The sequence below is a fragment of the Propithecus coquereli genome, unplaced genomic scaffold, assembly GCF_000956105.1.
Source record: "Propithecus coquereli isolate 6110/MARCELLA unplaced genomic scaffold, Pcoq_1.0 Scaffold299, whole genome shotgun sequence".
Classification (NCBI taxonomy): domain Eukaryota; kingdom Metazoa; phylum Chordata; class Mammalia; order Primates; family Indriidae; genus Propithecus; species Propithecus coquereli.
In genome coordinates, this window is record NW_012148607.1 from 3620718 (window position 1) to 3641973 (window position 21256).

A 21256-nucleotide genomic window follows, 5' to 3' on the forward strand; every position below is an offset into this window, starting at 1 on the left:
AATCCCTCTTAGAACCCTTCAGTGGCTCCCTGCAGAGCAAAGGTCAAGCTCCTCGGCATAACATTGAGGCCCTTTGTGATCTCTCCAGCCTTATGTCTTGATGAGGACTCTCCCCCAACTCTACACGAAATTGCTGGCAATCCTGGGAACACACCTGGCTGTTTCACACTTCTGTGACTTCATTTATGCTACTGCCTCTGTCAAGGAGGCTCTGTCTCAGTCTGGGTCCAATCAGGAGGGAGAGACCACACAGTAAACACACAGAGAAAATTTAATATAAGAATTTTGAACTGTAACAGGGGACTGAAGCAATGAGGGACTGGCTAGTAAGAAGTAAAGAGAACTATAAAGAATATAAGGGGAGCACAGTCTTTAGGGCTGAGATCTATCTAGAGCCCAAGGAAGAGGCTCTCACCTCTCTGCCCCATGCAGGGCTGAGATCCACACCATGCTGGAGAGGACGTGGCCACAGTGAAAAGGGTGAATTTAGAACTAAGAGGCAATAAACAACAACCAGTACAGGTCCAAGGCCTTTCATTCACTTTGTGCAAACATATTCATTTTTCTTTTTTCCCCCTTTAACAAGTATTTACATAGCTGAAACATATTTGTTTCTCCACAAAGACTTTCCTGGCCCCTCTTCCCCATCTGTCCAGGTAGAACTCATTCCTCTTCCTTTGTGATTGTACAGTCCTCCCCCTCCTTGACACACATACCTATAGCCAGGCATACTTCTGGGGGACTTGCAGTGGTTGGTTGCATTTTTGTTTACTTGTTTACCTCTACCTAGGGTTATCAGAAAAATTTAGGACAGCCAGTTAAATTTAAATATCAGATAAACAACAATGCTGTTTTTTGTATAAGTGTGTTCCGATTATTGTATGTGACATACTTTAAAAAGAAGTAATTTTTGTTTATGTGAAATTCACATTTAACTGAATGTCCTGTATTTTTATTTGCTAAATCTGGCAACCCTCCCCCTACTTCCACCTCCACCTATAGTTTTCTTTTTTTTTTTGAGACAGAGTCTCACTTTGTTGCCCAGGCTAGAGTGAGTGCTGTGGCGTCAGCCTAGCTCACAGCAACCTCAAACTCCTGGGCTCAAGCAATCCTACTGCCTCAGCCTCCCAAGTAGCGGGGACTACAGGCATGCGCCACCATGCCCGGCTAATTTTTATATATATATAGATATATATTTGTTTTTAGTTGTCCAGCTAATTTCTTTCTATTTTTTTAGTAGAGATGGGGTCTTGCTCTTGCTCAGGCTGGTCTTGAACTCCTGAGCTCAAACCATCTGCCCGCCTCGGCCTCCCAGAGTGCTAGGATTACAGGCATGAGCCACCGCACCCTGCCCACCTATAGTTTTCTTGATGGCAAAACGTGTCTCTCACGGATCTCCAGAATCTCTGCAGCTGGCCCAGTGCATGACAGCCGGTGCTCACGTAATGTTAAGAGAATGGTGCCTTCTCTGGCTGCAGGTTGAAAGTGACTGGAGGGAGACTAGACTGAAGACAAAGAGACCAGTTAAGAAGATGAGCACTAAACCATCCAAAAAATTATGAAGGCTTCAACGGAATGGCATTGGGGAGAGAGAAAAGAGGATGGATCTGTAAGATCTGAGGATTTGGTGACCAGTAAGGGCCATGCCAGAGCCCACAGAGTCTAGGATGTCACCCAAGTTTCTGGCTTGTGTCACTGGGTGGAGACTGGTGCATTCACTGAGGAGGGAACACTTGAGGCGGTTTGGAAGCTGGAGAGCAGGGAAGCTTGTTGATGTAAGGTGCAGGGCAGGGTGGAGAAGAGTGGACAACTGATCTGAAGGAGGGAACTGAAGATACCAGGACAGGTATGTTAAGCTGGACGTCTGCACGGATATGTAGGTAGAAGTATTAGAATTACAGACTTGGGCTCAGGAGATAAAATATGAGCATACTCAGTGTGGATGTGGTCACTAGAACCATGGGAGTATATAATGTTGCTCAGGGAGAGAGTAGAATGAGAAGAGGAGAGAGCCAATACTGGAGCCCTGAGGAACAGGTGAGAGGCAGCAAGAGGAAGAGGAATCCAAAAGTAGTCTGAGAACAGCAGCTGGAGGAGTAGGAGGGAAACCAGCGGAGTGTGGGATCAAGAGAGTCAAGGGAAGACAGATGTTCAGGAAAAACACAAACTGTTTTTCCTCTGCTCTCACACCGATACAACAATCAGCACAAAAGACTTCTGTGACCAAATGTCACAGAACGGAGGAGTTTCCCCAAACATCAAGCAGCAAACATCAGCTGGGTGTCCTCTAATTCAATTCAATTCTGATGCTATCTCCAGGTAGATAGCGTCAGATCTCACAGGGTAAGGGCTCAGTCCCCAAAACTGTCCCTCTTTTCAGATACCAGTTGCAAGCCCGGGCCTCTAGAACTTCTGAGCAACCGGCTTCAAGTTGGGGTTCCCACAACCCCCACTTTGGGTTCGATTAATTTGCTGCAGCAGCTCACAGAACTCAGGGAAACACGTTTACCAGTTTATTAGAAAGGATTACAAAGGATACAGATGAAGAGGTGTGTGGGGCGAAGTCTGGGGAAGGGGGCGTGGAGCTTCCATGCCCTCCCTGGGTGCACCACCCTCTAGTAACTTCTGTGTGTTCAGCTGTCAAGAAGCTCTCCTAATCCTGTCCTTTTGGGCCTTTTATGGAGACTTCATTACGTAGGCATTATTGATTAAACCATTGGCCATTGATGATCAACTTAACCTTCAGCCCCAGAAAGTCCCAGCCCCACTAATCCTGCCTTCATCTTTCTGGTGACTAGCCCCTATTCTGAAGCTAACAGTCAATTCTTAGCATGCAAAAAGACATCACTTTGGAGATCCCAAGGATTTTAGGAGTTGTATACTATAGGTAATGGGGATGAAGCCCAAATATATATTTCACAGTATCACAACTGGTTTTTAAGGAGGATTGATGAAATTGAATGTTTATGAGAGTTCAAAGGACTAAAGGGAGAGAAATGGCCTTTGGATTTAGTAATGGTAAGGCCACTGGTGACCTCAGCAAGAGCTCTTTTGGCAAAGGAGAGTTGGTAGCAGATACACATATAAATGTATATAAATTAATATATATACACACACACACTAATCACAGTATTAATTTTTTTATGATGGTATATATTTGAGCAAGTATAAATATAGAGGGGAAAAAAGATATTGGGTAGAAAAAGGTTGAATAATGGCAAGGTAGGAAGGGTTATAAATAATTGAGACAGAGAGCCCTGAGATGGGATCCTGAGTGTAGACGGAGGAATTAATCTAGCTACAAGAGGATATTAATAATAAGCTTCAGAAAGTCTGTGGGCCCTCCTAAAATTGTTTACCAGATTTGCATATCAGTGGCTTTTTAAGCACTTTTTGTGGGGAGAGGATTCATGGCTTTCATCAGATTCTCGAAGGACTCCACGACTCCAAAATGGGTCGAGAAGCACACCTGTGAACAAGAAAGGCACGATCACATGGCACAGGCTCTCCTGAGTCTTTTCTCTGATCTCTTGGCTTTCTGCTCAGCCCTTCCTTTTCAAGGTGAGACCTCAGCCAGTCCACACACAGGGACACAGGGATCTCTAGTCAGGGAAACGGTGACAATCCCTGGACAAAAAAGGAGAAAAGTTATTGGCAAGTGCATCTGCTGGACCAGGAGGCTGTGGGCAGGAGAAGTACGTGGAACCTGGTACCATGATTCCTGGCCGAAATGAAACTAGGGGAAATTTCAGGTGCTTCCTGGAGCTGGAAAAACTGTTATTTCAAAGCTGTCTTGCAAGAGGTTGTGACTTGACACCCCTTTGGAGGAGACCACGCCTTAGTTCTGGGAAGACTGCTCAATGGGAAATGTAGTTTTGCAAAATGAAGCAAAGACCAGAGTCAGAAATGGAGATACCAGAGCCACTCAAGGCTCCAGGAGTGACAGTGTGCTGCCTAGTGTGGCTTCATGACAGGTTACAGGTTCTATCTGGTAAAGAGGTGCAGCTCTGCAGCCTATTTCCTTTGGGGAAAACAGCTTTATTTATTATTTATTTTTCCAAAGAGAGATTTGGATTGTTCTGAGTTGCAAACTGAGACCAGTTCTTGTGGGAATGTGTTCTAGTTGGAGCAGTTGCTGTTTCATCTGGGACTTTGTGAGATGCTGGGCACAAACTCTTCAGGACACAGAATGCAGCCTCCAGTTGGGGGTGGACCCTACTCCCCCAAGAACCGGCAATTCAGGGAGTGTCTAGAGCCAGCACCTTTGGCTTAGGCCCTCTCACTGTGAGCAGTGTCCGAGTGGCTTCAGTTGGGATCCTTTAAGTAACTCTGAGAGCAGTGATGTCTATTAAGTGGCAGAGCCTAGAGGGTTTGGGGACCAGGCTAGGCTTCGAAGTCTAACCAGCAAGGGGCTGCCTGGCCCCAATGACCTCAGAATTGATAAAATATCCCTCTCCACCTGCAACCAGCCCTCTGTAAACTGTATGACTGGCACTATTTACTTTGGGGGAAGGAGGGTGGAAACTGAGGATCCTGAAGCAGCTTGGAGGCAGAGAGAGGGGCTGAGGAGTGTTTGAAGGCAGCAAAAGCACCACAGTTTTAAGAGCACCTAGAACTGGGGCAGTGCACACAGAAGAGAGGAGCATAGACGTGTTTCTCTTCCTTGACCAAGAATGGGCACAGCCCTCAGCTCTTGCCAGCTCCGCACTCCAGCCTGGCTGAAGGGGGCACCCGTGCCGAAGCAGGCAGGCACATGAGCAGATTGGAAGGCATTTCTGTCAACAGCGTGAAATGCCTGAGGGGTCCCACCCTCAACCCGGTCTCACACTCACAGTGCTCTCACCCACCGCTGGCTGCAGCTACAGCTTCCGCGCTGGTGGCTCTCAAGTCCACCCAGCCCCGACCTCCCTCCGCAGCCCAACATCAGCACATCCCACAGCACCCTGACAACCCCTTAGGGTGTCCCACAGTTCCACAGACTTGGCATCCTTTCCAAATATATGTCCTTATCTTATTTCCAAAGAAGGAAAATCATACTGTTCGCCCCAATACAAATGCAGAGACCTAGGAAATAAGGTTTTAAAGGACATGCAGAAAAGCTCAGGGGATTGCATTGACCTTCTAGAGATGACTTGGGGACAGTGTGGGAGTCCAGGTTCAGCATCAACCTCTCCTTCCTTCCAGATGAAGGTGTGTACCTCTTAGCTTCCTGTCCTTTTTCATACCATTTGCCAAATTGAATTTAAATAATTATTAATGTAATTGCTTATTTATTGCCTGTCTCTCCTGGTTTAAGCTTCTCAAGGGCAGGGATCGTGTCCCTTTCACTTCTGTATCTTTGGTGTCTGCCCAATACCTGACATAAAATAGGAGCTTAATAAAATATTTGTTGAATGAATAAATGAATATCCTTGTTCATCACCCAAGATGCAGGTCCCTCTGGGGCCCTCAGTCCTTTCCTGCCTTCTTATCCTAGTGGAGCTCTGTGCTTCATTCCCCTGAACCAGCATCCCACCACACCCTCTTCCCACCCTCAGTCTTTCTTTGGATGCTCCCATGCCCTGGGTTGCTTCATGGACCCATAGGTAATCTCAGGCCCCAAGTGCTGGGACTGTGCAGGGGGTCGTGAGCAGGCTTGCTGGGACTAGTGAATGCACCTTTGCCACCCACCTGCCTGTGTTCCATGCCACCCATCCCAGAGCTGCTGGGCAGGGCGAGAGATCCAGGCCAGGTGGGTGATTGCTGAGGCAGCGTCAAGTGTGTGAGCGGGATGATCAGGGCATGATCTCCATCCAGCCTCTTCTACCCATCCCCCCACTGCCCAGGAAAAGATCTGACAAAGCACAGAAATAAATAAATAACTTAGAAATAATAAATAAGGGTCCAGCTCTCACGAGTGAGTACAAGGCCAGCTCCAGCACAGGCGCTTTCAGCCATGGAACTGCAATGTGTCTCCTCCAAATTCTGCCCCTCCACCCCCCAGGGCCTGGGCAGGGGCTGGGGCCTGGGCTGGGCTGAGGCCTCAGTCACTGCTGGGTTCCCCAGAGGGGTCCTTGGTCCGAGGCCTGGCGAGTGCCAGAGTCTGTGAGAAGTGGGTTCTAGGGTCTCCACAGCTGAGGTCTCTGGTGTCTGCAGGGCTGGGATCTGCAGGGTGAGGGTGCTGAGGCTGCTGGTCGGTCACCCTCCATCTCTCCAGGGCTGATGTCCCTCACTCACGCTGCTGAGGACTGAGGCCCCTGGCTAGTGTGGCCCTGCGGGAGGGTCCCAGGCAGGAAGATTCACGGGTAAGGGTCCCATATGCACACCCCTGGAGAGAGCCCTCAGCCCAGGCAGCCGCAGGCGGTGGCTGAGAGGCGGTCCACGGTCCTCCAGGTGCTGTTGACGTCCATGAAGGAGACTGCCTCATAGCGTGTGGGTCGGCAGCAGGGCTGGCTGACGGGCCGGGAGCCCGGGGGCGGCCGCAGGGCCCCGGCGCCCAGCAGGCTGGCCAGGCTGAGGTCGTGCGGGGAACGCGCACGGCGGCAGGAGCCGCTGCAGAAGCGGAAACGCACCAGCTCATCAGAGCTGTGGCCCAGGCCGAGCGCGCGCACCGGCACCAGCTGCGAGCGCAGGCGGCAGCCTCGCGCCCCCGCGGCCCGTGCGCTGCTGTCCCGACCCCCGGCACGCGCCGCGCGGCCCCCGCGGGGCGGAGCAGACGGGGGCGCGGGCGGCGCGGGTGCTGGCCCGGGGTGCTGCGGAGGCGGCGGCCGCCGGGCTCTTCCACCGCACAAACTGGCCGTGCGTCCCCCTGGAAGGAGACCGAGTCAAGCGTGGTGTCCCAGGCCAGCCCCACCCGCGTCCCGCCCCTTCGCCCGCTCACCTACCCAGCAGGTGGCCGGCGAGGGGCGCCAGGACTGGCGCTGGGCCTTCGCGGGTGGCGGGGCTGCGGGGCGCAGGGCCCAGGGAGGCCTCTGCGACGCTGCTCAGCAGAGCCAGAGCAGCCAGGGTCGGCCACAGGGCAGGCTGCGCGGAGACACAAAGTGGAACCTCAGGGAGAAAGAGGACACCCTGGTGGGTTGGGGAGGAGGAACTCAGGGAAGGGCTGTCTTCAGGCTGAGATCAAAGAGGGTACCGGCTCTAGCTGGATGGAGGGGAGCTCAGGGAGGGCTTAGGTTCAAGCATAATGAGTTTGCTGCCTCTAGGAGCCCAGGGAAGGAATCACCTGAGGGCACTGACCATCCAAAGAAGTCCTGCTCCTTCTCCCATATGCCTGACGCCTCTTACTTCCCCTCCCACATCTGACCCCTGCCCAAGCCACCTCCTGCGCCACCTCCCCAAACAAGCCATCTTTCCTTAACACCAGGTGGGAGTCACTGGGAGAGCCACTTACCTGCCGCCTAGGCCAGGGACAGTGGGACGGCACAGAAAGGCCTCCAAGTCCAAGTTCCATCTCTGCTGACACCAGGAGCTCCCATCAGCCTTTGTTGACCTGTTCCCCCACCCTCCTCTTGAGACACCTTGTAAATTGAGAGATGAATTATCTTTTGAGGGGTCATCCTTCCACCTCGGTTTCTCCAGGTAAGGAACAGGGGCTTGAACAGCTGGACTCAACCCAGGAGAAGTAGCTGCGTTGAGAACCTTACTGTGTAGTAGGTGCTTTGCAGCTATTCCCTCTTTCAAAACTCCATGAGGCAAATGGCTTGATCTCCCTTTTCCAGATGAACAAAGCTCAGAGAAGCTCAGAGATTGTCTAAGGTCATAAGGCTGGGTGCACATAGCCAGAGGGGAGGGAAGGTCCTCTTTTCCCAGAACCTTCCTGTCTGTGCTGTAGGGCTGGAGCTGCCAGGATTGGCTGGAGAAGGTAGGAACTGGACACACTTGGCCCTACAGAGAGCCTTCACCCCATGCTGTGGGGGAGGAAGCTGAGGCCTGGAGAAGAATTAGGAGCCTTGATGGTCACTCTGAGTTATTTAATGACAGTGAGGCCCAGGCTTCAGCCTCTGCTGCCCACCCAGAGCCGCTGTACCTTGTTCCTGTGTGATCTCAGTTCTGGACTCAGAGCTGCCTGAGTTCTCTCTTAGCACCACAGACGTCCCTCCAGAGCCAGCAGAGGGTGAGGGCTGTTGGGCCCTCTGAAAACATGGGGACTGGCCATGGCTTGCTATGGCCACCAGAGGGCAGACTCTGCCAAGCCTGCAGACTCAAAGGACGAGTGGGCTTTTCCATACTCTCAGCGGGAGTCCCCCTGAGGCACTCCCCGGAGGGCCAGCCAGCCTTCCACACCTGCCTGATCTCTGAGAGCTGAGCTACCTTGGGAGCTTGTCTAGGTCTGCCCCGCTACCAGGCTTCTGCGGATCTAGTAGCCTAGCTTTGTTCCTAGAAGTTTGTCCTGTGAGCCATCCTTCCTGATCCCAGCCAGCCTTCCTGAGCTCCCATGGGCTGGCACACCCAAACACTCCTTTTGGGCCCCAGAGCCTTCAGGAACCCTCGTCATCTGTCCTTCCCTTGGGTCCTAGCTGTCACCCTCACCCCCATCCCCTAGCACACAGAATGCCTGCACACCCGTGGGACAGACCTCCCCAGACCTACCTGGGGTGGTCCTTCAAGGCCAGGTGTGCACCTGTCGGCTGAGTGGATTCAGGGCCCTTCAGGCCAGGCCAGTGACTATTCTCACTGATGGAGGCAAAGCCAGGCAAGGCAACCTTAAGCGCCCTCTGCACTAGGGGGAGCCCAGGAGCAGGTCCCTTGATGGCAGCTCAGGCCCTAACTCTCCCTCCCTGCAGTCTGGTGCCACTTGGTCCTCCAGCCCTCCTCTCCCCATCCACCAGCCCGCTACTCACCACGGGGGTCCTGCACCGTATTCTTCTAGGCACCTTTGCTGGGACCAGTGGTGGGCTTTCCCCTGCAGCTCAAATGGCCCATGCCCAGGGCTGTGCACCTGGCAGCACCTCTTGTAGCCAAAAATGTGGCCTTGGCAGCCAGTCAGCGCCCTGTAGTGGCAGCGGGAGCCTCACATTACAGCAGGCGGGCTGGGCCAGCACAGTCCAACAAGCGACAAGAGGGACTGAAGGGGCTGGGAGGGGCAGAGAGCTGCGCTGCGGGCCAGGAGAGGGAGGATGCGAGAAAGGAGTGGAGGGGGATGGTCCTGCCCGCTCCCTCTAGCCCCAGGAGCGTCCATCCAGGGCTGGGACCAGGGATGGGCAGGCGGGCTGGTTTACCTCGGGTGTGGGGCTCCGGTTCGGGTCACAGCGAGGGCTGGGGCCCGAGGGACCTGCTGCTGGCGGAGCCCGTGGGCCGTGTCTGGGGGCCGGGCCCAACTCCATCCCTCAGCAGCCTCCTGCCCGCCACCGTCCGGTGTCAAATTCCAGCCCCGGCGTCACCGGATCCTGGGGTGGGGCCTGGAGCGCCCCTGCCCCGCCCCACCTTTCAGGGCTCACCTGGCCGCTCCACTCGCGGGATCCGCTGCCCCCTGGCTCGGCTAGGTACCCCTGAGGCCGGGGTAGACGCTGGGAGGGGACCCCTGGATGCAGAGAGTGGAGAATTCGGGCCGCGGAGAGGCACGGAAACTAGTTCGGAGTTTGTAGACATGCGAAGTAGGGAGCGGGGAGACCCGGCGAGGGCGGGAGAGCGAGAACGAGGGCGGGGAGCGTGGGGGGACAGGCTAGTCCCTGCCTTGGGCCGCCGCCCACTGGTGCGTGCAGACCCGGCGGGGGGCGGGGTGCCCGGCTGGCTGCCCTGCAGTGACTGGTCTCTGCTCCGCCGCTAGTTTATTCTCTCCACCGAGGAGAGTTCGTCTAGGTTCGTCTAACTCGGTGGGTCAGCAGGCAACCCCACCCCCGGGGCGAGCGTTCAAGCTCTGATTCTGCTTTAGTCGCCACTCCTGGGGCTTGGAGTGGGGACACAATTGCAAACACGGCTGTCACTGTGGCGCGGTGAGGGCAGTGTTGGTAGAAGGGGGTGCGAGGGCTGAAGAAGGGGAAGGTCACAGAGGAGGAACATTTGAGCCGAGGCTTCAAGTAGGAGCTGCAGGGTAGCATTTCAGACGCCTAACTATGGCAATTTGGCAGGTGAGGTGGGAGTTTGGTGAGTAATATGGATGGAAAGGTCCTTCTAAGGGGTCTGGCCCTTATCCCTATGACACTGGGGACACCTGAAGGGTTTTGAGCAGAAAGGTGTGACCAGATGTGTCGATAGTGGATGACTGGCTGGAGACAGGCAAGATGAGAGGGGGAGGTACAGTCAGGAAGCTGCTGGGGAGAGGGTGAGGTCTGATGCGGGGTTTGTGGGGAGCAGTGAAGTCGCTGGCCCAATCTGGAACACACCCTTTTGAAATTCAGTTGGTGCCTGATTGGACAGGGTGAGGAGGTAGGCCTGGCAAAGGTGTGCCTTTGGCTTAGGTGCCTAGGTGGAGGGAGTACCTTCTGGGACCTGGGGCTCCCCAGAGGAGGCACAGGGGCTCCTGAGATCAGTGTTGGACATTTTGAGTTGGAAGGGCCTGCGGCGGAAAGGTTCCTGGTGGAAATGTTCTGAAGCAGCTGGATCTGTAGCCCGGAGCCGGGTGGAGAGAGCAGGGCTGGCAGTTAGGGACTGTGGACCAGATGACAACTGGAAGCTGCAGGTGGGGAGGAGAGTACTCGGGGAATGTGTGTGGTCCCTGGCTGTACCCTGGCTATGCATCAGAACCACTGGGGACCTTTAAAAACTACCCACATCCAGGCCTCCACCCCAGACCTGAATCAGAATTTCGGGGTAGGCATGTGCAGTTGTCAAATTTGCACAGGTGGTGTACAGCCAGGGCTCAGAACCACAGCTTCTGCAGGAGTAGTTTCCTACAGAGCTGGGACTAGAAGTCAGGCTGCAGACACCTGCTGCTGATAAGGGGCTGTCTGCAGGCTCCACAGGGCCCCTGTGGGACAGGAGGCCAAGCGGTGAGCAGCTTGCTCTGTCGCCTCTCACAACTGGCTGCTCAATAGGGGTACCTTCCCTGGGGCTTTTTTAGCCAGGGCCACCACTTACAGGCATGCGGCCTATGCCTGTACAACTCCAGGGGTGCTCTGCAGGCAGGAGTACATACGTACATTGGAGTTGTGCATCATAGAGGCCCTGCTTCCAGCAGAGTAGAGAAGGCATTTCTGGGTTTGCCAATCTCTCAGCCAGGGCCTTGCTTTCTCAGCCAAGGAGGCTTCTGCCTGAGGACAGACTGCAGGAAGCAGAGGGTGGGGGGGATGTGGGACATTGGTGGTCCTTGGGATGGCCAGGATTCTCTGTCCTTAGGGCTCACCAGTGAGAGGGCCTAGGGCTGCCTGGACTCTTGGACTGGGCTGGGCAGGAAAGAGGTGCAGGGCCAGAAGCCCCATGTATTGCCACAGTGGCAATGTGTGGCAGGAGGCACACTCCAAGGCCTCAAGTGGAGGTGTCAGTTTGTCCACTCTCAGGCCTGCCTGGAAATGCTGGGGAAGGGAGGGATCACATTCTAGAGCTCTAAGGGGGTGAGTTGGTGGGGGGACGTCCCTTCTAAAGTGCGACAGAGGATGCCTAGAACTGGGCTGTGTGCCTCCCTGTCTGTGTGGGAAGAGGCAGGCTGAGGGGAGAGGGTGTGCCTGTGTGCTAAGGGTGCGGGTGGGCTGCGTCCTTCCCAGAGCATAACCGGGGTGTCAGGAGTAGGGAAGGTCTGTGGGCCTCTGCATGCCAGGGGTTCCGCGGAATATCTTTGCTGTGCTCGCAGGAATCTCTGTCACTGCAGAGCTAGAGCTGTGGCGACCCAGAGACACTGTCTTGGGGCTGTGGGCTCCAATCCCCTGCCTCCTGGCTCCTCTAGGAGACACAAGAACTGACTCTGGGGCAGGCCCTGAAACCACTGATCTGTCTCCTCAAGGCAAAGAGGATACAGGACCATGTGGACAAGAGACGCTCCAGAGCCTTAGGTGGCCACCCAGGGCCCACAGTTGACAGGAGACGTGAAAGGGACTTAGGAATCTGTGGGCTGGGGAGAAGGCCCTTGGGTTTCGCACAGTTGCTGAGGCCCAGGTTGCTGTTTCTTCCAGGAAAGTCACAGAAAGCAAAAGGAAGCCGGACTCAGGGAAGAGCTTTATTGCTTCCATGAGGGCTGCCTGGGATGGCGGCCACAGCCTGGGCAAGGTCCTCGGGCCTCACTTCCCTCTGGTCCAGGCTAAAGGCAGAACCCAAAGACCTGGCAGTCTCATTGCTGAAACCCAGAACATCCAGCAAGTTGGTCAGTCCACGCCTGGGCACTAGTGTATGGATCAGTTGCAGCTGGGGGGGAAGGGGGGCCATTCCCATCAGGCTGAGCCGGGCCACACCTCTTGAGCCTTAAAGTTCTCTCTGCTCTGGCCTGGGGGCTGTCTTCTTGGCTGGGAAGGGATGGCTCCAGAGTTTCCCTGTGGGACAGCTAGGGACTAGTGAGTGGGAAAACCCCATCTTCTCCCCAAGAAAGGCCAAACAGTGTCATGAGCTGGGGGTGCTGGCATGAGATCCTGCCCACCCCACTGTAGCCCTGGAGCAGGGTACAGGCAGGTCATGGCCCTCTCGCCCTGCAGGGAGCTTACTGGTACCACTGCCTGATGGGCCCTCTAGTGGGCCCCTTTCTGCACAGCAAGTGGACCAAATTTGACATCTCCAACCTTATGTAAAAATAAATTATCCCTACCCTCCCCCCTACCCAAATTCACAAAATGATAATACACCAAACACTGATTGGAGAAATGATTCCGGCAGCAGCCTTGCTGCCTAATGTCCCACCTCCTGCATGCTGGGCCTGTTGGGCACAGCCTTGGCCTGCTGGGCACAGCCTTGGCCTGCTGGCCCTCTGGCTTGGCGGACCCAGGCCGAGTGAGGCTGACCGCTGGTCTCTGAGGCTGGCCTCTGGGCAGGCACAGCTCTGGCTGCTCCGCAAGGCCTTGCTGCCCCTGGGGCCCCTTGGCACTGTCCTTCTCTGGGTCTGAAGACTCCTGCATAGGTGGTGGTGGTTGTTGCTTGCTCCTGGTGGCGCCTGGGCCGCTATGGCCATGTGCTGGGCCCACTCAGATGCCACTGCTTAGGTCAGTGATGACACGTGCTTTCACCAGCTTCCGCAGAAACTCTTTCTCTCGCTGGATATTGTGTGTCCAGGACTGGAAGGAAAGAGATGGAGAAGTATCGGGTGGGCAGCCCAGATGGCTGCTGGGACACAGCCCTGCCTTTAATGCCCCTTCCCAGGCCCGAAGCACTCTTCCAGTCACCACCCTCCGATGCTCTGTGACTGTGCAAATCCGAGGGCAGATACTTATAACCGGTTGTGCCTACAAGATAATGATGACTCTGCTCTAGGCGCGCAACACTCATCCTTCCCCCGTCCCAGGGCTTGGAAAAAACAGCCTTTGTGCCCCTTTCTGTGCCCCAGAGGAACTGCGCCTCTTGCCTTCTTCCCAGTCCTGGGAGGTATAATCTTCCCAGCCACCCTCCTTAGTGCTGGTGGAAGGACCTTGTTCCCACAGACTTCAGCCCGCTTCTTGTCAGGCAGCCGCTAGGTTCTGGACACCCTGAGGGCAGGCAGTGTGAGTCACCTAAGTCCCACAGCAGGGGTGGCTGAGTCATTCTCTGGCCTGACGCAATCCACTCAGGCCCCGGGGGCAGCTGATGAAATCCTGCCTCCCAGAGGAGCCAGGCGACCTGAGGAGAAGAGGCTAATCTTTTTAAAACAAATTTTTTAAAATTTTTAATTGACAAATAATAATTATTTAATTTATGGGGTACAATGGGATGTTTTGACATATGTACACATTATAGAATAACTAAATCAAGCTAACGTATCAACTACCTCACATCTCAATTTTTTGTGGTATGAACATCTATCATTAAAAATAATGTCTTATATATTTCAAAATTGCTAGAAGAGGATAATCTTATTGTTAATGTGGAAATTACAAGGAAGATGCTGCTTTCTAGGGCTTTCCTGGGGGAAGACTGCACTCAGAATAGGTTCTTTCCTAGCCCCAGTACTCTTACCAGGAAGCTTTGATGGAAAAGGCTTGATTGAATAAATGAAGGAATGAATGCCAATATCCCCATCATAGTAATAATTTGTACCCGACTGGCCTCTGCTGCATTTGTCAGCACTGGACCTCACCGTAACTACATTAACAGCTACTACTCACTGGGGCTAGGGACTTGGGGCTCTGTCCAGCCCTTATTCTGATCCAGTCAACCCTTTCCAACTTCCACACCTTTTCCACTTGAAACTCAGGCGTCAGCAGAATTCCCTATACTCCTCTTCTCTGAACACTGCCTTCAACTTCTTGTGCTAACCACAAACCCAGATGCCCTAAGGACAGCACCCCCAAAGCCCTCTCTAGTGGTGGCTGTTTCTTCCCCCACACTCCATAGCACCTGAAGGTGGGCAGGGTCTTCCTTACACCCAGCTGTCCCTCCAGACTCCCTAGAAACCCCCACCCCCTAGGCTCCTGTCATTATGCTCTGCCATCTGCAAATTGCCCTCCTTCTTTCAGACCCCTGGGTGACTCACCCCCATTCTTTGAAGATTCATGCATCTGGCTCACGGGCTCTCTTTGAGGGCAGGGACTGTTAGGCACAGAGTAGGTGCTCAATAAATATTTGTTCAATGAAATTAGATTTTATAGATAAAAAAACAGAGGCTTGGAGGAACGCAGGGCCAGGAGTCAAGCCAGTGTAGACACTCAAAGCCTCATTCCATATCCTGCACCCTCACCACTCCCTGGGGCAGAAGAAGTAACCAGTCTGATAGGTCAGGGTCAAGAGCACCCCGCAGGAGCCACTGAGGGTTAAAGGTCAGCAAGGGACTGGATATTTGATATTAAGAAATTATTGTTAACTTATTGAGGTGCGATAAAAAATAGTCTTATCTTTTAGAGAAATGTAATGAAGTATTTATGACAGAAATGATGTATCTAAAACCTGTTTCCAAATCGTCAGTGGAGTGGGAGCATGAGAGGAAGAACAGATGAAACAACATTGGCCATGTGTTGATAACTGGGGAAGGTGGGGACAGGTATGTGGGAGTTCATTATATCATCCTCTACATGTATGAATATGTTGGACAATTTCCATCACAAAAAAGTAAACAAACAAGTCTGCCCTGGGGTATAGCTCTCTTGGATAGGTGATGCCACCCCTCTGGTGCTCTTTTCCTAATTCCTCCTTCCATGCAGAAACGTGTGCATTTTCTGGAGCTCTGCACTGGCTATGGCTGGCGTGGGATTCTGGTTGTCATGGGCCCCCAGCCTTGTGAGGACCCTTGATTCTGGATGTGGACGCCCACGCACCCCAGCCCACGCTCTCAGAAGGATCTCCCTGTGACAGCTGTTTTTCAGTCTTTATCTTTGGTTCTTCTTCCCTCACCCAACCATTAAATACTGGTGTTCCTAGGGGTCTGTCCTGACAGTCTGCACTTCTTACTCTTTGTCCTCTCCCTGGGAAATCTCATCATGCCCTCCTTATATCTGGACAAGCAGGTGTGTTCACCACTCACAGGTCTCCATTTCTGGCCTGATTTCTCTGCTGTGTGGCAGACTCCTGTACCACCCCACTTCATCCGTAGCTACTGCTCAGTCTCTCTCCTTTCCTGCCACCCAAGTGTCCTGAGAGGGCCCTTACCACGAGCAACAACTGTGGTCCCTGTTGCCCTCCCTACTCACTGTTCACTACTGCAATCTAGCTCCTACTCCACTACTCTAGAAACTGTTCTCAGCACAGGCAGCAGTGGCCTCCCAACTGGCACACCCAATGGCCATTTCTCAGTACTTGTCTTACTGGGCTTCTCTGCAGCACCTGACCCTGGAGACACTCTCTTCTGGAAACGCTGTTCCTTTGGTCTCCATGATGCTGCGCCTTCCTGATTCTTCTCTACTCTGTCTCCTTTACAAATTCCTTTGGCATCGTCACACATCCCCAGCATTCAATCCTTGCTCCACGTGTCTTCACATCCCACACACTCCCCCTGGGCCTCGTGAATGAGCTGATCGAGTGCAGATGTAACCAGGGCACTGAATGGTCCATGTGGCTACTGAAGACACTCCAGGTGACAGAGGGGTCCTAACCCCAGGCACCAGCATTTTCAGTGAATCCCCATCCAGGGAGTTGGTAAGTAACAGTGATAAGTAGGGGTAAACTATTAATAACAGTGGCTAGCATGGATGAGTGCTTCCTACGTGGCAGGCCTTTTTTACACATCACCGCATCTGATCTCTTGAAAGTCCTAGGAGGTAGGTGCTATTATGATCCCTTCTACAGATAAGGAAACTAGTTCTAGAGCAGGCTCTGAATCTAGGTCCTGAAAACAGCTCCTTTCATTGGAGAACACTCTTAAGTGCTCTGCATGGATGGTGGTACAGCAGATGCCATGAGCCTCAGAGCCAGAGAGATTTTACACGGTGAGGGAGGAGGGGCAATGGCCTGAAAACAGACACATGGCAGGTGGAAGAAAACCAACAGCTTCCGCCAGAGAGGGTGTCAGGGAAGGTGGGTCCTTCTACCTCACTGCTGCACTGAGGCAATCCCTGGGCCCTACTGATTTAAAATCGTGTCTCTTGCCTGTCTTCTCCTCATCGCCACGGCCAAAGATCTGGTTTAGGAGTCATCATCTCTTCCCCAGACTGTGGCAACGCCTCCCAAATAGCTTGTGTTCCTGCCTTGCCCCCTCTACTTCATACTGCAGCCACAGTGACCCGACTGCTTGCTAATCTATAGCCTAGAACTCTCCTGTGGCTCCCCACTGCCTTCAAAATAAAGTCCAAACTCTTTCCCATGGCATAGAAAGCTCATTATGATCTGGCTACTGCCTGTGTCTAAGGCTCTCACCCTCTGCTTAAACTTTTACATAAAGTTTATGTAAAAGGAATATGTGAGAGACCAAAGATACAAGTAAACAGAAGCCAGGAGGCAGATAAAAGCTGTGTGAGCAGTCTGGAGTGGGTGCCAGCCAGGGACAAAGCAGCAAGGAGATGTGTAAGGAGAGGCAGCGATGGAAGATGGACAGGGCCATGGTAATGATGAGGTAGGGCTGGCGCCACTGCTGAGGGGGACAGGACAGTCCCAGAACCGTGTTGGACCCAGAATGAGCTTCTCAATCCTGAACCCCTTCCAGGTGACAGGGGGCCCAGCTGGAAGGCTGTTCCTAGTTTTCTGTGAGACCCCCCAAGTCCTTTATATACCCACGAAATAACTTTCAACTACTTGAGGTAGCCTGAATGAACCTGCTATAGGCTGAATGCTTCCATCCCCCCAAATTCACATACTGAGATCTAATCCTCAATGTGATGGTATTTGGAGGTGGGGCCTTCGGGAGGTGATGAGGTCATGGGGACACGGCTCTCATGAATGGGATTAGTGCCCATATAAAAGAGACTCAGGGCCACTCCCTCACCCCTTCCATGATGTAAGGAGAAGGCGGCCATCTAGGACCCAGGAAGTGGTCCTCACCAGAAACTGAACCTTCTTATGCCTTGATCTTGGACTTCCCAGCCTCTAGGACTGTGAGAAATAAATTCCTACTGTTTAAAAGCCACTCAGTCTATGGTGTCCTGTTATAGCAGCCCGAATGGATGAAGACACAACCAAAAAAGCCAATACAATATATAGGTGGTAGCTGATGCCCTGGAGGGAGATGTATCTCCAGAGAAACATGTAGAGTGAGAGGAGAAGACTATCTGGGGTGGAGCCTTGCTGGTTGTTCTTAAGGGGTAGGTCAGAATCGATGACACTGAGAAAGAGACTGAGAGACAATGGCAAGTGAAATAAGAGCAACACTAGAAATTATTGGCTCAGAAGTTTAAGTAGAACAGAGTTTCAAAGAGGAAGGAGTGGTCAACACAAAGTGTTTCTGAGAGATCAGGAAAGATGATATGTGTCCACTGGATTTGGCAGCCTTGAGGTAGGTCACTGGTGACCTTAGTGAGAGTTGGGTCAGGTCGGGGAGAGCCAGCTGTGAGGGGTGAAGGGCCCAGTGGGAGTGAGGAGTGCACGGGGGCAGTCCAGCAGAGCTGAGCAGACAGGTGCGCTTCCATTTTCTCACTGGGGGAGGGGAGGGAGCGTGGGCAGCTGTGGAGATTGAAACAGTGGAGAAGGACAGGTGAAGAGATTGATGAGCAGGAATAAGGGCTAGCTGGGACCAGAGTCCCTGGATTTACAGAAATATGAATCTTTGTGGATGGGAGATTCCCTCCAACAACCCCCAGTCACTCAGATGCAGCAGCAGAGAAGCTGTTCCAAGCACTGGCCTGAGATTTCCAGGTTTCAGGATGGGATCAGTGGAAGGCTAGTGGTTGGAGCTGACGTGTGGGAAGAGGGGTTCAGATTTTCCACACGGGATCAGGGCTGTGAAGGAGAGATGCCAGGGGAGGCTAACGGACAGGGCAGGGGAACTTTAACACACCTGTACACATAGGGCACCTGGGAAGCAGTTCTGGGTGATAAAAAGCTTCAGTGTGTGGTCATGGGGAAGGGTAGGGGGACGGGGTGTCCTGAGACAGCAGCAATGTTTATTTGTGGGTTGTCTGGGGGGCAAGGAGGTCCTCTAGGGGAAGGCAGGAGTTCAGCAAAGAGGATGTCTCTGAGCTGGTGCCAAGACTGGTGTCTGATGGCTGGAGAACTCAGCAAGAAGGGAGGTGCAGGGCAAGGGCAGGGAGGGTCCCTGGGGGAACATTCCTCAGGGAGAAGACTGAGGGAGAAGGCGCTAGGGAGAGGGGCACATAGGATACTCCGTGGTCAGAGACCAGCATGCAAGGATGGACCTTCAGTGACTCCACTTAGCTGAGGGTGGGGCAGGACCTGCTAGGGAGCTCAGAGTGGCCAGACCAGCTGCTGGCTCACCCCTTTACCATTCATTTGAGCATATGCGGTCAGAGCCTGTCCTTTGTGCTAGAAGCACCTCCTCCCTCGGCCCTCACGCCACGTCCAGCCCCGAACCTCTTTGATGGCTGCCATGCGCACAGTCTCATAGTAGTGCAGGGGTGCATTGGGTGTGCTCATGTCGTAGCCAAAGCCCGCAACTGCCACCTCATCACAGCCGTGTAGTGCCATGGTCACTGCAACGCTGCCAAGGGTTGGGATGTTCTGGAAGAGGGGAGGAGAGGAGGCATGTAGGGTTTAGCTGGAGGGTTGAGTCGGCTAAGACCTCGGCCAAGCTTCCCAGAGCTAACCACCAATCCCAGGGTCTGAGCCCTCTTTCCCAGAAAACTGTCTTGCAAGAGCACTGCCACCACCCTACCACCTGCTCTTTCCATGCCAAGGCACCTCTGACCCAGGTCTCCTCCCTCTCCCATGGGCCCGGGTATCTCACCCCCCGGCCCATGAGGCCGTTGTTGAAGGGCAGGCCGATGAGGGTGAAGGCAGCCTCCTGGATGAAATACGGGTTGAGGATGCGAATCTCAGGGGGCTCCTTGGGCACTCGAGTGGCCACAGATTTCCAGAAGCCATCTGATGCGCTCTGTGGACACAGCGAAAGACAGCATGAGCTGGGTACAGCTAGGATGGGACAGCGGGAGTGGCAGGGACCCCAAATGTGGACAGGTAAATGAGAAGTGAGGTGGGGGGGCATGAGGTGTGTCGTGGGGAACCTGGGGCCTGTGGTGTAGGAAGCCCTTTTGCGTGGGGGGACATGGGTGTGTGACAGGGACAAGGGCAACTGATGGAGAAGAGTGAGGATGTGGTGGGGCAGGGCACAGGGTGTGCCTGAGGGGGCTCTTGGGCCAATGGGAAGACCCAAGGGTCTGCTGGCCCACCTCCCTGTCACAGCAATGAGGGGCCTGGGCGAGCCTGCCCTCTCTCCTGCCTGCTCTGCTGTGCTCCCCTCCCCGCTGCTGTCTCTCCTGGCTCTCAGTCAGCTGTTGTAAATAGACCTGGAGAATGGAGACAGGATGTGAGCCGGCATAGCACAGCACAGCAACACTCAAATCCTGGCTCTGCCACTGACTAGATTTGTGTAACTTTGGGTAACAAGCTCTCCAGGCCTGTTTCTTTAACTGTAAAACAGGATCATTCTTTTCTCAGAGATCTCGGGGCTGTACTGGAAAGGTATCACCTCTGAAACTTGACATCCTGGTGTCCATTCCTGGGCCACAACTTCCTCTCCTTCCAACTCTCCCCCTTCCCCCTGCCCAACCACATGGAGGCCTCCAGCCCTCAGCCCTGACTTTCTGTTCAGCACATGAGCCCTTCCTCATCTAGACCCGGAAGCATATCATGTCAACTACACTCTTGTGAGCTGCCCCAATACTCTGCCCTTGTCCTTCTATTACCCCAGCCTAGGGAAACCCCACGCTGAAGGTCGATCCATTCACCCCCTTCTCTACCCTTACAAGTGGGCTCCTGAACACTGCTGGAGGAAGTTACAAACCAACCCCGTAGACTGGAGGCGTTACCTAACCATGGACTCCAACCTGGTATTTTCAGTGAGTTTGCTATTTTATTTTAGATAACCTAAAAGAATCAGCCACTATTAAAAAGTCAAAAAACAATAGATGTTGGTGTGGATACACAGAAAAAGGAATGCTTATACAATGTTGGTGGGACTGCAAGTCAGTACAACCTCTATGGAAACCAGTATGGAAATTCCTCAAAGAAATATTAATAAAAGTAGACCTACTATTCGATCCAGTAACCCCACTACTGAGTATCTACCCAAAGGAAAAGAAGTCATTTTATAAAAAAGACAACTGTACTTAAATGTTTATTGCAGCACAATTCACAATTGCAAAGATATGGAATCAACCTAAGTGCCCATCAATTCACACCATGGAGTACTACTCAGCCATAAACAGGAATGAAATAATACCTTTTGCAGCCATCTGGATGGAAGTGGAGACCATTATCCTAAGTGAAGTATCTCAGGAATGGAAAAACAAACACATGTCCTCACTAATAAGTGGGAGCTAAATGATGGGCGCACACAGGCACAGAGATGTAAAGAACATTGGAAACCAAGATCGGGGAGGGTGGGAGGAGGATGAGAGATAAAAACTTACCTATCAGATACAATGACTCCTCCCAGATTAATGTACAGGCTTAATATAATTCTAAGAAAAAATCCAGTAGGATTTTTTCAAAAGGATTCTAAATATCCATTCAAAAGATTTAAGAGGTAAAAACAACACCTCCAAATTAAAAATTAAGTATTAGAGTATATTATGGGTTTGCACCTGTTACAATAGTGATTCACATATAAGAATCAACACAAAGAGCAGTGAAACAGGATAGCCCAGAAGTAGATCAACACAAGTATAGATTACGATACAGGAAACTTCAC

At 52.9% G+C, this 21256-nt stretch overlaps 2 protein-coding genes across 6 annotated transcripts in view; both read right to left on the reverse strand.

Annotated features, from left to right (window-relative positions):
- Positions 1-6242: 6242 nt before the first annotated feature.
- On the reverse strand, positions 6243-9236 carry ARTN (artemin). 3 transcript variants are annotated; one of them, XM_012648940.1, is made up of 5 exons: positions 9198-9236; positions 8820-8969; positions 7370-7496; positions 6864-7026; positions 6243-6787 (listed from the first exon to the last, which is right to left on the reverse strand). In XM_012648940.1, the coding sequence occupies exons 3-5, from the start codon at positions 7427-7429 to the stop codon at positions 6321-6323; spliced, it is 690 nt and encodes a 229-aa protein (XP_012504394.1). In that variant the 5' UTR covers positions 7430-7496; positions 8820-8969; positions 9198-9236; the 3' UTR covers positions 6243-6320. The 3 variants fall into 3 exon arrangements, with proteins under 3 accessions (XP_012504394.1, XP_012504396.1, XP_012504395.1); XM_012648942.1 differs by having other exon boundaries at positions 6864-7002; positions 9198-9212; XM_012648941.1 differs by lacking the exons at positions 8820-8969; positions 9198-9236 and adding an exon at positions 8542-8693.
- A 2812-nt stretch (positions 9237-12048) lies between these two features.
- ST3GAL3 (ST3 beta-galactoside alpha-2,3-sialyltransferase 3) overlaps positions 12049-21256 on the reverse strand; it is a 181960-nt gene continuing 172752 nt past the window's right edge. Inside the window, exons 10-13 of one of the 3 annotated variants that reach the window (XM_012648980.1) lie at positions 19292-19438; positions 18919-19065; positions 14501-14556; positions 13051-13109 (exon numbers count right to left, since the gene is read on the reverse strand). In XM_012648980.1, coding sequence (XP_012504434.1) covers positions 14518-14556; positions 18919-19065; positions 19292-19438 — 333 coding nt within the window. In that variant the 3' untranslated portion in view covers positions 13051-13109; positions 14501-14517. Of the gene's footprint in view, positions 13110-14500; positions 14557-18918; positions 19066-19291; positions 19439-21256 lie in introns of all 3 variants that reach the window. The other 2 variants (XM_012648979.1, XM_012648981.1) reach the window with 2 other exon arrangements.

Bases quoted from the DNA above. Each gene is read 5' to 3' on its own strand.
- ARTN (XM_012648940.1), bottom strand. From the start codon at position 7,429: ATGGAACTTGGACTTGGAGGCCTTTCTGTGCCGTCCCACTGTCCCTGG. The intron at 7,027-7,369 runs GTAAGTGGCTCT...TTTCTCCCTGAG, and splicing joins GTCCCTGGCCTAGGCGGCAG to GTTCCACTTTGTGTCTCCGC. The intron at 6,788-6,863 runs GTAGGTGAGCGG...GTCTCCTTCCAG, and splicing joins CCTCGCCGGCCACCTGCTGG to GGGGACGCACGGCCAGTTTG.